General features: G+C 59.4%; 6 protein-coding genes across 6 annotated transcripts; 1 reads left to right on the top strand and 5 right to left on the bottom strand.

The window, feature by feature from the left end:
- Positions 1 to 421: 421 nt before the first annotated feature.
- BDY17DRAFT_247433 (uncharacterized protein) lies at positions 422 to 3,460 on the top strand (the record flags this gene model as incomplete). Its single annotated transcript, XM_033730820.1, has 1 exon — positions 422 to 3,460. A coding segment is annotated over one exon (3,039 nt), but the record flags the coding sequence as incomplete, so codon positions are not given.
- Positions 3,461 to 3,704: 244 nt separating this feature from the next.
- On the bottom strand, positions 3,705 to 5,496 carry BDY17DRAFT_293278 (uncharacterized protein). The gene has a single exon (XM_033732967.1). The coding sequence runs from the start codon at positions 5,228 to 5,230 to the stop codon at positions 3,959 to 3,961; it is 1,272 nt and encodes a 423-aa protein (XP_033591869.1). The 5' UTR covers positions 5,231 to 5,496; the 3' UTR covers positions 3,705 to 3,958.
- On the bottom strand, positions 5,477 to 6,959 carry BDY17DRAFT_293277 (cyclophilin-like domain-containing protein). Its single transcript, XM_033732966.1, has one exon. The coding sequence runs from the start codon at positions 6,833 to 6,835 to the stop codon at positions 5,696 to 5,698; it is 1,140 nt and encodes a 379-aa protein (XP_033591868.1). The 5' UTR covers positions 6,836 to 6,959; the 3' UTR covers positions 5,477 to 5,695.
- Positions 6,960 to 7,073: 114 nt separating this feature from the next.
- Positions 7,074 to 9,911, bottom strand: BDY17DRAFT_100415 (neutral trehalase). The gene is made up of 3 exons (XM_033729103.1): positions 9,575 to 9,911; positions 9,445 to 9,505; positions 7,074 to 9,391 (listed from the first exon to the last, which is right to left on the bottom strand). The coding sequence occupies exons 1-3, from the start codon at positions 9,725 to 9,727 to the stop codon at positions 7,176 to 7,178; spliced, it is 2,430 nt and encodes an 809-aa protein (XP_033591867.1). The 5' UTR covers positions 9,728 to 9,911; the 3' UTR covers positions 7,074 to 7,175.
- A 979-nt stretch (positions 9,912 to 10,890) lies between these two features.
- On the bottom strand, positions 10,891 to 11,964 carry BDY17DRAFT_100395 (uncharacterized protein). Its single transcript, XM_033729102.1, has one exon. The coding sequence runs from the start codon at positions 11,766 to 11,768 to the stop codon at positions 11,094 to 11,096; it is 675 nt and encodes a 224-aa protein (XP_033591866.1). The 5' UTR covers positions 11,769 to 11,964; the 3' UTR covers positions 10,891 to 11,093.
- A 197-nt stretch (positions 11,965 to 12,161) lies between these two features.
- Positions 12,162 to 13,640, bottom strand: BDY17DRAFT_322155 (uncharacterized protein; the record flags this gene model as incomplete). Its single annotated transcript, XM_033736762.1, has 2 exons — positions 12,162 to 13,564; positions 13,625 to 13,640. 2 exons carry the CDS (start codon positions 13,638 to 13,640, stop codon positions 12,162 to 12,164), a joined length of 1,419 nt encoding a protein of 472 aa, XP_033591865.1.
- Positions 13,641 to 13,832: the final 192 nt, after the last annotated feature.

Genomic DNA, 13,832 nt, shown 5'->3' with positions numbered 1-13,832 from the left:
TCCCTCCTGCCGCCCCGTCGGATCCTTTCTACGTCCCCTCCACGCCCTCTCCCTTTGTTCTTCCGACCTCGCGCCCGCCTGACACCCATCTTCGCGCCCCCCTCCATCTTCCGCCCTTCGCCTCCGCGCCCCCCTCACACCCTCAGAGACCCGCGCGTCTCTCACGATCACTTCTAACGAACATACACCTCTGTCGAAAGCCCCCTCGAACCACTTCTCGAGCGTTGGACGTCGGCAAACCCTTCTCGCCCTCGCCTCGTCCACCCTAAGACTCTACGAGGAGAGAGCACATCACCCTACGAGAGCAGCACCCTCGATTCCATCCCAAAACTCGAGACAGTCGTGCTCACGACGTCAGCGGACTCCAAATCCTCGTTGCCGGCGAAACCACAGTCATGCGACACCGAGAAAGGAAGCAGTCTGTCACCTAAACCCCACCCTCGAAGCACGCTCTATTCGACGTGATAGCATGACAGACACATCCCATCCTGTTCCGATTCTACTCGGTCACGATCACACCTCTCACCCTCTCCAGCCCAACGGCCTTGGCGTCGATCGCGCCGCCCCCGTCGCTCCGCTCTTGGACGACAGCCCGGAAGACGATGGACAGATAAGCTGCATCTGCGGCTATCCCGATGACGATGGCTGGACCGTACAGTGCGATGACTGCAATCGATGGCAGCATCAAGTGTGCTACTACCCCGAATACGAAGACCGCTCTCTTCCCGACGACCTCCAACATTACTGCCTCGACTGCCGCCCGCGCGCTTTCGACCACGAGAGTGCGCGGGTGCGACAAAAGATCAAGAGGGAAGAGCAGGCATCGGAGGTCAATGGTATGAAGCGCGCGGCTCCGAAGAGCCACAAGAAGAAGGTCAAAGAGCCAGCGTACACCAACGGATGGCCGCTCGACAAGGCGCGACACGATCGCAACAGCGCAAGCCCCCGCGATCAGCCCCCTCCTGCAAAACGACCGAAAACGAGCCACCGTCCCTCGGATTCCACCGCCACCGTCACCTCCACAAAAGGCCACTCACGCAAACGCAACGCCTCGACTGCAAATCATCGCCGCAGCGTCTCCAACTCCCCCGAGTTTCCCTCCGACCTCTACTCCGAACACTTCATTCGCTGTTATATGAACGACTGGATCGAACCCGACTCGAATTGCCATGCCTCCACCGACGTGAGCAATGCCCTCTCGGACTGGCTCCTCGCGCCGGACGACGACTTCAAGGAAACGCATGGCCGCGCCAAAGGCGAAATTCTATGGCGGTACGACGGCGACCTCGAGGACATGTCCCCCAAAGCCGTTGTCGAGCAGCGGGAAGAGCACGACGAGCGCGTCAAGGATGCCGATGGCAACCACCCCACCTGGAAGTGGCTGACTGTGCGAGAGCCGATTGCGACTAACGCTTTCATCGGCGAGCTCAAAGGCTACGTCGGGTTTCGGGAGGACTACATCCAAGACCCCTTGAACCGCTGGGCCTCGCTTCGACACCCGGAGCCGTTCGTCTTCTTCCACTCACAGCTACCCATCTATGTTGACGCGCGGAACGAAGGCACTCAAATGCGATATGTTCGGCGAAGCTGTCAGCCCAACGCGAAGTTGCAGGTGCTAGTCACGGACTCGAGGGACTACCGCTTCTGTTTCATCGCGACCACGCAAATCGATCCAGGCACGGAGATATCGGTGGCCTGGGAAGCTGGCGACAGTATCCCCGGGTACACACACGATGAGCAGAACCCCATGTCCGAAGCGCAGCTGGAACAAATGAATGCGTGGGTGTCGAATGTGCTGACCAACTGCGGACCCTGTGGCTGTCACCGACCCGTGGAGAACTGTTTCATGGCAAGACTCGACCGCCGAGGCATGCAGAATAGAAGTAGCATGGAAGTACAGCCGGTAAAGGTGGGAGTGAAGTCGAAAAAGAGGGCGAAAAGTTCACACTACATGTCACCGTTGAACACAAACCTCAACAGCCGCTCTGGCAGTGAGGCCCGCCGAGTCGATGGTGAAGATGAGCCCTCGGAGTCTCGGTCTGCGTCTGGCTCAGCAGGTCGCGACTCCGCAAGTCGCGACATCACGCCAAACTCCCACTACCTTCCCTCCGCCGCGCTGCCCAAGATGTCCGAGATGTCGGAGCGGGAGCGGAAGAAGCTGGCCAAAGAAGAGGCGATGTTCAAGAAGCAAGAGGAGGAGATGACCGGCAAGCATGGGAAGAAGAAGCGCCATAGTGGTGGCGGCTCCAACGCCCAGACGCCCAACCCGACCTCCTCCAAACAGCCGGCAGCATCCTCGAAGTATGCGGACGTAGGCACAGCCAAGCAACTGAACCTGCCGTCTAAGCCTGGCAGGAAGCCCAAGGGCTCCACGGCACGAAGCTCCCCCGCTAGAGCGGCCGCCAAAGCGCCGAGGAGGCCCAAGCCAAACTACGTCGATGCTAGCGTGCAGTGCGATCGAGAGGAGGAACCAGATATGCTGCGTCTGCCTTCATCAGAGCCGCGGAGGCCATACATTTCCACCACGCAACGCCTGTTACAGCGCTGCGCACTCAACAACGCGCGAGCGAATGGCCCTCAGGCTCTGGCGGAGGCCGAACGTCAGATCAAGGAGGACGAAAAGATGGAGCTGGATTCGGTCGCGAGCCAACAGCCTGTGAAATCGGCGTCTCCCGCGCGTGACGAGTTGGAACCTACGACTGAACAGGCCGAAGCTCAAGACGTCGAAATGAAGGATGTCAATGTGAAAGACTCTCAACCTACCGACACCGAGACGGCCTCTGCACCTTCGACCCTCTCCGCTCCACCTCCCGCATCCGAACCTCTCGCTCCGTCCGCACTCCATCACCAGCGACCCCCAGATATGCACCTCCAAATGCCGCCTCCGCCCACAAACCCCTTCTCCACCTCGGCCCCTTCATCCGCCATCTCCACTACCGCTACCACACCCTTCACCAACGCAAACAACAACGCCACCATCCTTCAGTCCCCCCTCGTCATGACTCCAGGCGCCACTGCGCCCATCTTCCCCCTGTTCTCCCCCTCCGTCACCGCCGCCGTCAATCCCAGTCCCGCGAAAAAGAAGCTGAGTCTAAGCGACTACACACGCCGCACCAAAGCCACGAAAGACGGCGGCAAAGACGGCGGTGCCGGCGGGCTCGGCGAGGTCAAGAGCGAGCGGGAGAGCTCGCCCGCTTCGTCCGTCGTCGAGGCTCCTGGAACCGCCCCGTCCTCTGCGACGACCGTCGAGCCGCCCGTCTTGCTTCCTACTGCCTCGGAGATGGAGAAGGCTGATGAGAACGCTGTTGAGGATGGCGGCGAGGAGGGCGAGGCGGAGCAAGACCCGGATGTGAAGATGGAGGATGCGGGTGCTGCTGCTGCTGCTTCTACTGCCGATGCTGCTGTCATTGATGCGCCTGCTGCAGTTGAGGATCCTCCTGCTACGGTAACGGCGGAGTGAATACAGAGATGAAGTGGGGAGAAACGAGAGTTCAATGCATGCCTTTTCCTGCCCAAGCGATGGCGCGCTGGAGTCCTCGGAACTGGAAGGCGGATGGACTCTTGCCTGATTTCTTTTCTTGAGATGAAATGAAAGAGTTGAAGTGAGAGGTTTTCTGTACTTGTTCGTGGCTCGCTGGAAAAGTACCCCAAGTAGAAATGGAAGGAAATGAGAAGCAGAGTGAACTTGCCTTACAATCAAAGTGAGAAAGTGTTCGTAGCAATCAAGTTTCGACGCAAGTCTGTCTCTGTGCCTCCTGCTCTGTCGCAACGGGCTACGGCTTGCAATGTTGTATCCAATCTCTCTTCCCTCGCCAGCCTATCGTCCAATCTCCTCCATAAGACAGAAAAAATGACAAACCCTATCAGCCTGCCGATTAAGCAGACTACAACCGAAAAGCATGCATACTGGAGAAGAAGCTTCCTCACGAACCACCCGTGACGAGAGCGACGAACGCGCTCAAGAATTCGTCCGACTCCGCGGCGCACTCCCCACCCCGGCACCAGACAACGGCTCCTCGGAAACAGGACTGCTCATGCCCGCCGAGCGCGTGCCGGCGCCCGCGTGCCCGCTCAAATCGCCGCTCGCAGTCTTGCGCACCGCCTGCCGTAGCGTCTCGATCGTGAGTTCGCCGTGCGTGGGCGGCGAGGGAGAGTGCTCGTGGTAGCCTCCTCCTGCTCCCCCGCCGGCTGACGGACTGCCTAGCGCTGGCGGAGTGGCGAGGCCGCTGACTGCGCTCGCGGGCACGGAGGCGTTGAGAGGCGGAGACGAGGCTAGCGGGGAGCCGGCGCGCGGTCGACTGCCGTGGCTGGTTGCAGCGGCGAGGTGCGGGAAGGTACTCCCGCCTGCTGCTGTTGCGGGATCGCCGGCTTGATGTTGGTGCTCGCTCTGCACGACGTCGGCGAAAGAGATGAAGGAGAGGCGACGCACGTCGGTGGGGTCGAGTTGGCCGTAGGTGCTTGCGCCGTCTTCTTCATGCGAGAGGAGCGGGGCGGCGGGCAGGATGCCGGAGTGGTGGATGGAGGATTGGCCGGGCATGTCGCCCGAGTCGTGCGATGTCACGGCCGAGAGGGGCCCGCCGCCTGCAGCACCAAAATGCGAAGCGAGATCCGCTTGGCTGGCAGAGGGGTCGAGCACGGCGGCAGCGGCAGGCTGGTGGGAGGCGGAAGTGACAATCTCGACCTCGTCGGGGTTCAGTTCCTGCGTGATGGCTTGCGCCGACGCTTCGAGCGCCGGCGGAATGCGGTCTTCCGTGATGACGTGCGAGGGGATGTGCGCCGGGTCGAGCTCGCCGTGCAGCTGCGCGATTTCGGCGGGGTCCTGCACGTTGCGCTCGAAGATCTCGCTCGATGCGGGACTGTGTCTTCTGGCGGGCGAGGCGGAGCGGAGGCGCGAGGGGGAGACGGCGATACCGGCGGGGTAGGGGTTGGTGCGAGAGGGGGAGGGGAGGGGCTGGAGCGTGGAGGTGGTGGTGGTGCGAGGCGCTGGACTTGGGGTTGTTTGGGCAGCAGACGATGGCGCAGCAGCAGTGGGAGGAGGAGGAGTAGTTGTCGTCGCCATATCACCCGCCTTGTCGCCGTCCTTCTTCTTGCCCAAGCCAAAGAATCTCCGTTTCCCTCCTGCCCCCTTGCCGCCCTTGTCTTCCGCCGCCGCTCCCTCCTTTTGCGGCGCCGACGTGGCGTCCGCGTGCGTCGCAGGGATCAATGGATCCGTAGAGAGCTGCGACGACATGGCTGGGTGGTGCGGGATGGTGTTGGAGGGTGGATAGGTTCACGACGGTCACCAGACGGAGTGCATGTCGGGTGGTAGCTGTGCAACGTGTTGGAATGAGAGGAAGCTAGTGCCGGCGAATAGATGGCCTGGTCGCGGTGCTCGAGTCCAGCTCTTGTACCGACGGGGCCGCGGGGAGAATGAGCGAGCGCGGTGGTGCGAAGGCGTTAAGGGGCTGGCAGGAGGAGGCGATGATGATGTTGTGGGGTCATGGTTCGTGGTAAGGCGAGCAGCTGCCGGAGGGCTTGGGGGGATGAGGTCATCTGGCGCCGCGGAAGTTGCCTCATTGGGCAGTTACACACACGACGATATACACTACTCTCCCATTGCTCTCCTCTCTTTCACTTCCTCTATAGCTATAGTGCAAACGCCTCCTCAGATCATCGCTCAAACGCACAGCAAAGCCCCGCCCTCCGATGCAGCCCATCAGTCCAGGAACATCTTCGAATACGCCTTGCGCTCCTTCGTCTTGCGCTCCGCCGCCGCCTTCTTCACCGCCGCCAGCTCATTCCCCACGGCCGCATCGCCCGGCACCAGCTTCCGCGCCTGCTCCAGAAACTCGAGCGCATCGTCTTCGTTCTTCAACTGACTCGCCGCCACGCCCTTGCGATACAATGCCTTGCCCTTCTCCGCGTCGGTAAGGCCTGCCACGCCCAGCGTCTTGTCCGCCTCGTGCAGCGAGGCCGCGTACCGCTGCAGCTTGTACAGCAGCAAGCTGGAGTTGTTGTAGAGTGCAATCTTGAGCTTGTTGAGCTTCGGGCCAAGCTCAGGCGGATCGTCGTCTTTCGGCGCAGGGTATTCGTGCAGATATCGCAGTGCCTTTTCGTACTTGCTCAACGCCAGCGCCAACTCCCCGCCCTTGAACGCCTGCGCGCCCATATCCTTCAGCTGTGCCGCAATGTCTGCAATCTGCTTGCCCTCCCACTCTTGCCCGCGCTCGATTTGGTCTTCCGGGTAGTCCTCGAACGTATCGCCCGTGCTGTCCGGTGTCTTTTGCGTGAAGGCATCGATGTCTGCGTCCGCGGGCAATTCGCCGCAGTCCGCAATCACGCACTCTTTCTCCGGCTTGTCGTTTGCCCCGACAGGCGTATTCTCCACCTGCCTCACCACGCTCTTGCCCGCCAACACTTCGCCGAAAACCACATGCTTGCCATCGAGATGCGGGGTGGGCACGGTGGTGACGAAGAACTGCGAGCCGTTGGTCGCGGGGCCGGCATTGGCCATAGACAGGAGGAAAGGCTTCTCATGCTTCAGCTCGAAGTTCTCGTCCTCAAACTTCTCGCCGTAGATGCTCTCGCCGCCCGTGCCGTTGCCAGCGGTGAAGTCGCCGCCCTGGATCATGAAGTTCTTGATGACACGGTGGAAGGCGGAGCCTTTGAAGCTCAGCGGAACGCCTTGCGTGCCCGTCCCTTTCTCCCCGGTGCACAATGCGCGGAAGTTCTCGGCTGTCTTGGGCACGATGTCGTTGTAGAGCTCAAAGACCACTTTGCGGGCGGGAGCGCCGCCAATGGCGATGTCGAACCAGACGCGGCTGCGTTTGGCGGGGCTGCCGTTGGTCGTGGCCATTGTTGCGGTGATGAGGGGTGTGGTAGTGGATGGAGAGGGATGGTGGAAGTGGGTGGAAAGGGCTCCGAGTGAGGGCTTGGACGATGAAAGGTTCACAAGCAGTTGGAGTTGAGGTAGTTCACTTTCACTCAGCGAAGAAATTCGGGAAGCTTCGAAAGTGCAAACACTGCAGCCTGACCCTTTGGCCCCACTGTGGGGTTTCACAGCGCCGCCCATGTCAGGCTGACCCTGCAGGAATGATCGGCAAAGCACATGGGAATGACTTGATAAGCTTCAATATTGTAGGTCAAGTTGCATCAGTAGGACAAGCTTCATCCTTCACCAGGAACACAAACCGCCCTCAAACAGACACCGCATTCTTCGGAGCATGCGCCCACCCATCCGGCCCATGATGCTCCACCCTCTCCTCCTGGCCATGCACAGCCTTGTGAGCCAATGCATCCTCATGGCTGTGCGGCACGCCTTCGTGATGCGTATGATGCACGGCAACAGCGGCGGCGGCAATTCCATGCTCCTCTTCCTGACCATGTTCCTGCATTCGGTCCAGCAGCCGGCCTCTTTGCTCTCCCAGGGCAGCAGAAGCTTCCGTCATCCGACTGAACGTCTCCCAGTCCGTAATGGCTCCCAGCGCACGCCTCATGCGCGCATCGATGATGTTAAGACCATACACGTACGAAGCATTGACCCAGCCGAACCCCTCAGTCGCCACGCCCTCGAATTGTGAGCCCTGGTTCCCGTACTCCGCCGTCACGCGGTGCGGATCGGTCTTCTTCGTCACGTCGTACTTCTCCACCACCACGCCGTTGAAGTCCACGAACGCCTTGGTGACCATGTAGAGCCAGCGGTATGCGAGGCGCTTCGCTTCTTCAACGTACCCGTACCGTTGAAAGCCCGTCCACGCCAAGATCTGCTGCGGTGCCCAGCCGTATGGATAATCCCATTGTCGATTGGGTTTGTGAAGGGCCACTCGCCGCCGCGATCTTTCCGTTCCCGAGACCAGGCCGCCGGCAACTTCAAATCGTGGGAGTGCCTTCTCCACCATCGCGGCAGCTTGCTGCGGAGTCGCAACGCCCGCCCACATTGCCCAGAAGGTGGTCGCGGATTCGTATCCAGTCTGCTCCTTCGTCTTGATGTTGTAGTCGAAGAACATCCCCTCCTTCTCATCCCACATCAGGCTCTCCATGATCTTGCGTCGTTTACGTGCTCGCCGCTCCCACACTGCAGACGTCTCGACATGTGGCTTGGCCTCCGCGTGCCACTCGGCCAGAATCTCAAGGTGATCACCGAAGCGTTCGCGGATCGTACGAGCAATGTCCGTCTCATACTTGTACAGCAACGAGTTCAAGTCCACCGTGGCGGTATCGGCAGCCACCTTCTCCAGCCGATAAGTCGTGTCGTGGCCCGATTCACGTACCGCGCGGTCGTGTTTGAAATACTCGTCGAGTTCGTGCTCGAACACGTGGCCGTAGTTGTAGGCCTTGACGAATTCTTCAAACGTCATGTTGTGTTTGTCGGCGAATGGCTGGATGACATGCACAAAATGGGTGGGCTCGGTCTCGGGTGGCACTCCCACGCCATCGGCATGGTAGCATGAAAGACCGGATTCGGCATCGTAACGGGGAGAAGCCATCCATGTATTGTAGTAGTCCTTGATCGCCGCCAGCATTGCAAAGCGAAGAAAATCATGGCTCTTCTGCGAATGATCCATCCGCTCGTATGTCCGCAGGGCCATGTCAGTCAGGAAGCACGGTTGGGTGCGGCAGAGGTAGTATGTTCGGTTGGCGTTCAAGATCTTGCCGTAGTGCTGGATGGAAAAACAGAAGTGCCGCACCATGGATTCGCACAGGTCGACGCGGTCGTTGATGAGCAGGCCAAGGGTCTCCATGTAGCTGTCCCAGCCGTAGAGTTCGTTGAAGCGGCCACCGGGAACGACGAAGGGCAAGCCACGAAAGTCCGGCTCGCCTTCGGGCGTGTCCTCGACGCGCTCCATTGCAATGGCCAGGAGGCCGGGGGCTTCGTTGAGATCTCGCACGTAGTCCGCGTTGCTCGGATCTGCCGACAGCCACTGAACGTCCAAGTTCATCTTGGGATGCTTGGTGGCGATCCGTGTGTAGTATTCGTATTGTTCTGGCGCTCCAACGGGGATGTAAATGCGTGGGCGTGGTTCTTTGGTCCAATCCTTGGGATCTCTGGCGACCTGGAAGACGTTGCGCCCGTCGATTTGACGCGTGAGATTCGGCCAAAATTGGTCTTTGATGAGCCGGGCCATGCGATTCACGGGGTTTTCGTTGAGACGCGCCTCATCAAGCACGATCTGCTTACGGCCATACTTCTTGGCCAGCGTCAGTTCTTGGAGCAGATTGCTGACCATGTAATTGCCGCGAATGTCAAAGCGCTTGTAGCCCCCAGATGCGGCGGTGCCGAGAGCGAGGGTCTTGGGGCCATGATCCTCAATGGTGATCTGAATGTTGTGGTCGGTGTCTTCGCGTGCGAGAAGAGTCTTGCGAGTTTCCTCCACGTTAAGAAGGAATCGGCGAGGGGTATCTCCTTGGACATCTGAAGTGGAGGTTAGGTGGTGTGGTGTAAGAAAGAAGATGGCTTGGACGGACCGTGACTTTGTCGCCGCCTAAGCGTGGTGACGCCTTCTACACCCTCAAGACGGGGACCATTCTGGGGGCGTCGCGTCAGTAGGCATTCTGAACGGGGAGACGGAGGTCTCGTGGATGATGGCAGACTTACGGCAGAATATGTGCGACTTTTGGCCACCTTTCTAGGGCCGTGGCTTTTGCCATAGTACTCTGCGGGGGAGGCAAAGGGGTCGAGGTCGAGCGAGACCTTGCGGGGTGAGGTCTGCTTGATCTGGGTGGGAAGGGCAGACTTCTGCGAAGTCATCGCAGGCCAGCAATGTGATTGGAGGCAGTACGAATGGTGTTTCCGCTGATGGTAGCAGTCGTGGAGGAGGTGGAGGTGTTGTCCGGTGGGCGGGTGAGGTCAGTCAGCTCTCCCTTTTGTAGAGGCAGGAGAGATTCGGTGGTGACTCAGGGATGTCGCGTGATGCTGCGGCTGCGTGTGTTAATGAGGTGCAGTGTGCAAGACGAGAGAGACAGGCAACAAAGAATGTGAGAGGCAGAGGGCAGCTGATCAGATCAGAGGGGGAGAAGTGGTAAGACAAAGAGTGGCCACCACCTGGACAAGCGAGTGAGAGACAGACAGACCAACCGGAGGCTTCCGGGGGTCAAATAGTGATGGATCGCACCTGCTTAAGGTGTTCGGCGAGGTGGTCTGGGGGAAGGAGCGAGGGCGACGACGGAGGAGGAGGCTGCTTCATCGTTCTTGCCTAACTCGTCATGACGCGAACGACGTTCGTCTCCGTGCGCACATGTAGTATTCAGCGTGATTGCCCTACCGTGCGCGGCACCCATCCACGCTTCCGATGGAAGGAGCTAAGATCATGGGCTAGGCCAAGCCCTGGTGCCCTGGACGGCCGGCGTGGGAATCGCACCACGATGTATTTACGGATACATGGAAGGCAGCTCACGAAGTGTCGTCAGTCCTGCACCAGCTCCGCCAATTGACTTTCGATCGACGAGAGTGGGGCGGCTCGGCATCGCTCCGCGGGTGCCACATCCCAGGCATCGCCGGGAATCTGGCGGAGAGGAGAGCAGCGACATGCACGCACCCATTCAATGCTGAGCAAGAGAACCGCAAAGTCGGTAACGCCGGCCTTGCAATTTCTCACGCTCGCACGCAATTCGCCGACCTTGCTGCGGCAGGGCAGAGGATGCAGACACTGCAGACACCCCATGCACGATACAGTTCATGCACGCTGCCGTGTGCGGGAGCCACCGCCTGACAGCGGTACCTGACCCGTGGCTGACTGGGAGGAGAGATTGCCAATGGGGTCTGCATCCATGACGGCAAGTATTCAATGCGACCCGGTCTCCTGGGTGAGCCGTTTTCTGCTTCTTTGACGCGTCCGGCACACTCAACTCCAGACCTAGGATTGCTCTGGATATGACCTATCGGCCAAGCAGCTGCAACTAGTTACTCTCTTACCAAATGCGGTTGAGGCTGCATATCACGACGTCCGAACTTTGTTTCCAATCGGCGGAAATCAAGGACGATGGAGAACTGGAAGTGGTCTGATGTACCGACGACAGATGCATGTCAAGCTGCAGTGGGACGGCCTTGCGCTGTCCTGTCCGGGCATTCTCTTCACCGCTCAATACGACCAAGGCAGGCCCAGTTCTCTACTCCTTCACCGACTCATCCTCGCCCGTGCTCCCATTTCCCTCTCCTTTCTCTCATGATCAAGATCCAAATACTCCAACGACCGTGACCTCTCCCTCCCTCTCTCCCTCTCCTCTCTCCCCAAAGCAAGATCCAAATACTCCAAGGACCGCAAAGTATCCTCCCAATCTCGCCCCTCCACAGGATCAGCCTTCACTTTGAAACCAGCTGTGGCATGTTGACCTCTCCTCCCCCGCCACACAGCCCGCAGTAGCACTCTCGTCAAAGCAAAACACCGCCACGCATACGGATGCCGCCACACGCCCAGCACCACGCGCGCCTCGATAAGATCCACGGCGTACACGCCTAGCACTGCGCTCACGCCCGCGATGAAGAGGATCAAGCTGCCGCCGATGAGATAAAGAACACCCATGCTCCTGTGATTGTCGTGATGATCGTGGGTCGACGAGAGCAGCAGAACGGCAACGGTAAGGAAATTCGCCCATCCCACGAGAGCGAGAGTGAGTTGAATGCTTTCGGTTGCGAGGGCGTGGAATTTGATCAGCGATGCTTGGTAGGCGGGAGGGGATGTTTTGATGTAGCGGTAGGCCAGGGCAAGGCAGAGGGCCAGCAGAAGGAGGAGAGCTTGCGGAAGAGCGAGCAGGCTGAGAAGGAGGGCGAGGTGGGCGGTTTTGCTTGCCATTGTGTCGATCGGTTGTAAGCTGGTTGTGGTTGGAGGTGCGTATGGTAGGCGATCGATGTAGCTACGAAGACGACTGTGGTGCCGGGAGGGCAAAGATATAAAAATATACACTCAAGCCATGACACGAAAACCGCTGGTGAAGGTGGTCTCAGACACTGCGCCTGGATCACGAACTTTATGAAAGAAGAAAGAGCCGAACGTGTCTCGGTCTTACCACTCGAACCAAGCAAATGAAACCCAGAAAGACAGACAAGGAAGTTGCATAGCATTTGATCGTATCTCATTTCCCAAACTCCATCAATCGAGAGCCGGACGTTCACATTCCATAGCTCCGAGAACCTCCCAAGCCACAAGGTAAAACAAGATCGAGATCAAATAATTCCTCCATTCAAACTACTCATGCGTAGCATGTTCATCTCCAAACGGACTATCCTCCGCACCAACGACGCCGCCAGTGCTCGCTCTCTTCGTAGCCTCTTCGATAACCGCGCTCAGACCCCCAATATTCCCCTTGCTTCCGCCTCTCCTGCGATGCGGCGAGAGACTCCGCTCTAGACGGCGCGTGCCTACGCCAACGGTACTGGCCATCGAGGCGTACGGGTTGGCCCGCATGCTGGAGGCCGCAGTGGCGGCGTGGGGAAGGTCGGAGGCGTCGAAGAAGGGGGACTCGATGGGTTGTGCATCGGCCGGGGGCGTGGAGAAGTCGATGTGTTGCATGAGGGAATCAAGGTCGCGAGAGTGGGCCGCTTCGCTGGGGGTGTTGGAGGCCGCGGTTGCAGTTGTGTTGTCGGCGAGAGGTGAGGGGATAAGTGGGATATGGAGGCGGGTGGAGAGGTTGTCGTTGGGTGCGCGGACGGGGAAACGGCCCTTGGATGTGCGTTTGGTGGCATCGCCTGCCGCTGGGCTGGACTCTGCTGAAGCACCGTGCGGCAGGTGCTCGGGTGGAGTGCCAGGTGCGCTGTCGGAACCTGGTGTCGTGTTGGCCGAGCTGTTGGAAGAGCCCTTTACCGACACCATCCGAGGGGCCACCCGCGCGACGGTGGTGGCGGGCATTGGCGCCGCGGTTGCATCGTCCCAAAACACATCCGATGCGACAGAGTCTCGAGCGAGGGAAGGAGTGATGGACTGCATGGTGTACCTTGTGTCGCGATTGTTGGCATGGCGCGTGTCTCTCACCGAGGATCCGGCCGAGTATGTGCTGCCTCTCAGATCGTCGATGCCAAAGAACAGCGCATCGCCATTCCCACTGAGCGGACTCTTGTTGGGCTGGTTATGGCGCTGTCGGTGTGCCGCCGGTATCGGGGGAACGGGACTATGCACACTGTTGCGTCCAGATCCATTGCGGTTGGTGACCCCAGGGATGTAAGCGATTTGGATGAAATTGCTCGCCCGGCTGAGCATGCTGTTGGCCAGCGAGCCTCGTGTGCGCGCGGAGGAGGAATCGCGGAGGGAGTTGAGTCGCGTGGATCGCTTGTCTTGTGCCCATTCCTCTTGTAACTCTTGATCTTGCTGTTCCCGCCGCTTCTTGATCCAGAACAACCACACCAGAAAGACGAGCAGAACGATGAGGGCCGCACCTCCCACCACTCCACCAGCAATGGCACCAACGTTTGGTCCTTGAGAGATGCCGGCGGGATTGGGGTCGGTGACGCATTCCATGTGCGCACATTGATTGCAGCTTGGCGGGATGAGGGTACAGACTTTGCCAGCAGGACATGCCGGACATTTGAGCTGAGTGGAGGTGGGAGGGCATTGCACGCATCGCCGGAATAATCTGCTCAGCCCGTAGTCGGGAACTATTGTCGCGTTAGTCTCCTGCTGCTCTTTGCTGTGTGTGGTTTGCCTGCGCGACATACCTGGAGAGGTGTCCATGGCAGTGGCCTTTGAGCCCACGCGGGCCCAACGAGTGTTTGTTAAGTGCTGAGGACTGCTATTCGCGCCGTGCGCGTTCCTTCGAGCAGGATATGGAATGCAGCCTGTCGTCCTGGCCCTTCTGTGTGGTGTCTTCCTCCTTGTTTCAGCGCTCCGCTGGCTCCAATTGCGCACTCCCTGCCCTTGCTCCCT

This window comes from Neohortaea acidophila (assembly GCF_010093505.1).
Source record: "Neohortaea acidophila strain CBS 113389 unplaced genomic scaffold BDY17scaffold_3, whole genome shotgun sequence".
In the NCBI taxonomy this organism is placed as follows: Eukaryota; Fungi; Ascomycota; class Dothideomycetes; order Mycosphaerellales; family Teratosphaeriaceae; genus Neohortaea; species Neohortaea acidophila.
The sequence above is the reverse complement of the archived record's forward strand: the minus strand, read 5'-3'. Positions and strand labels throughout refer to the sequence as shown.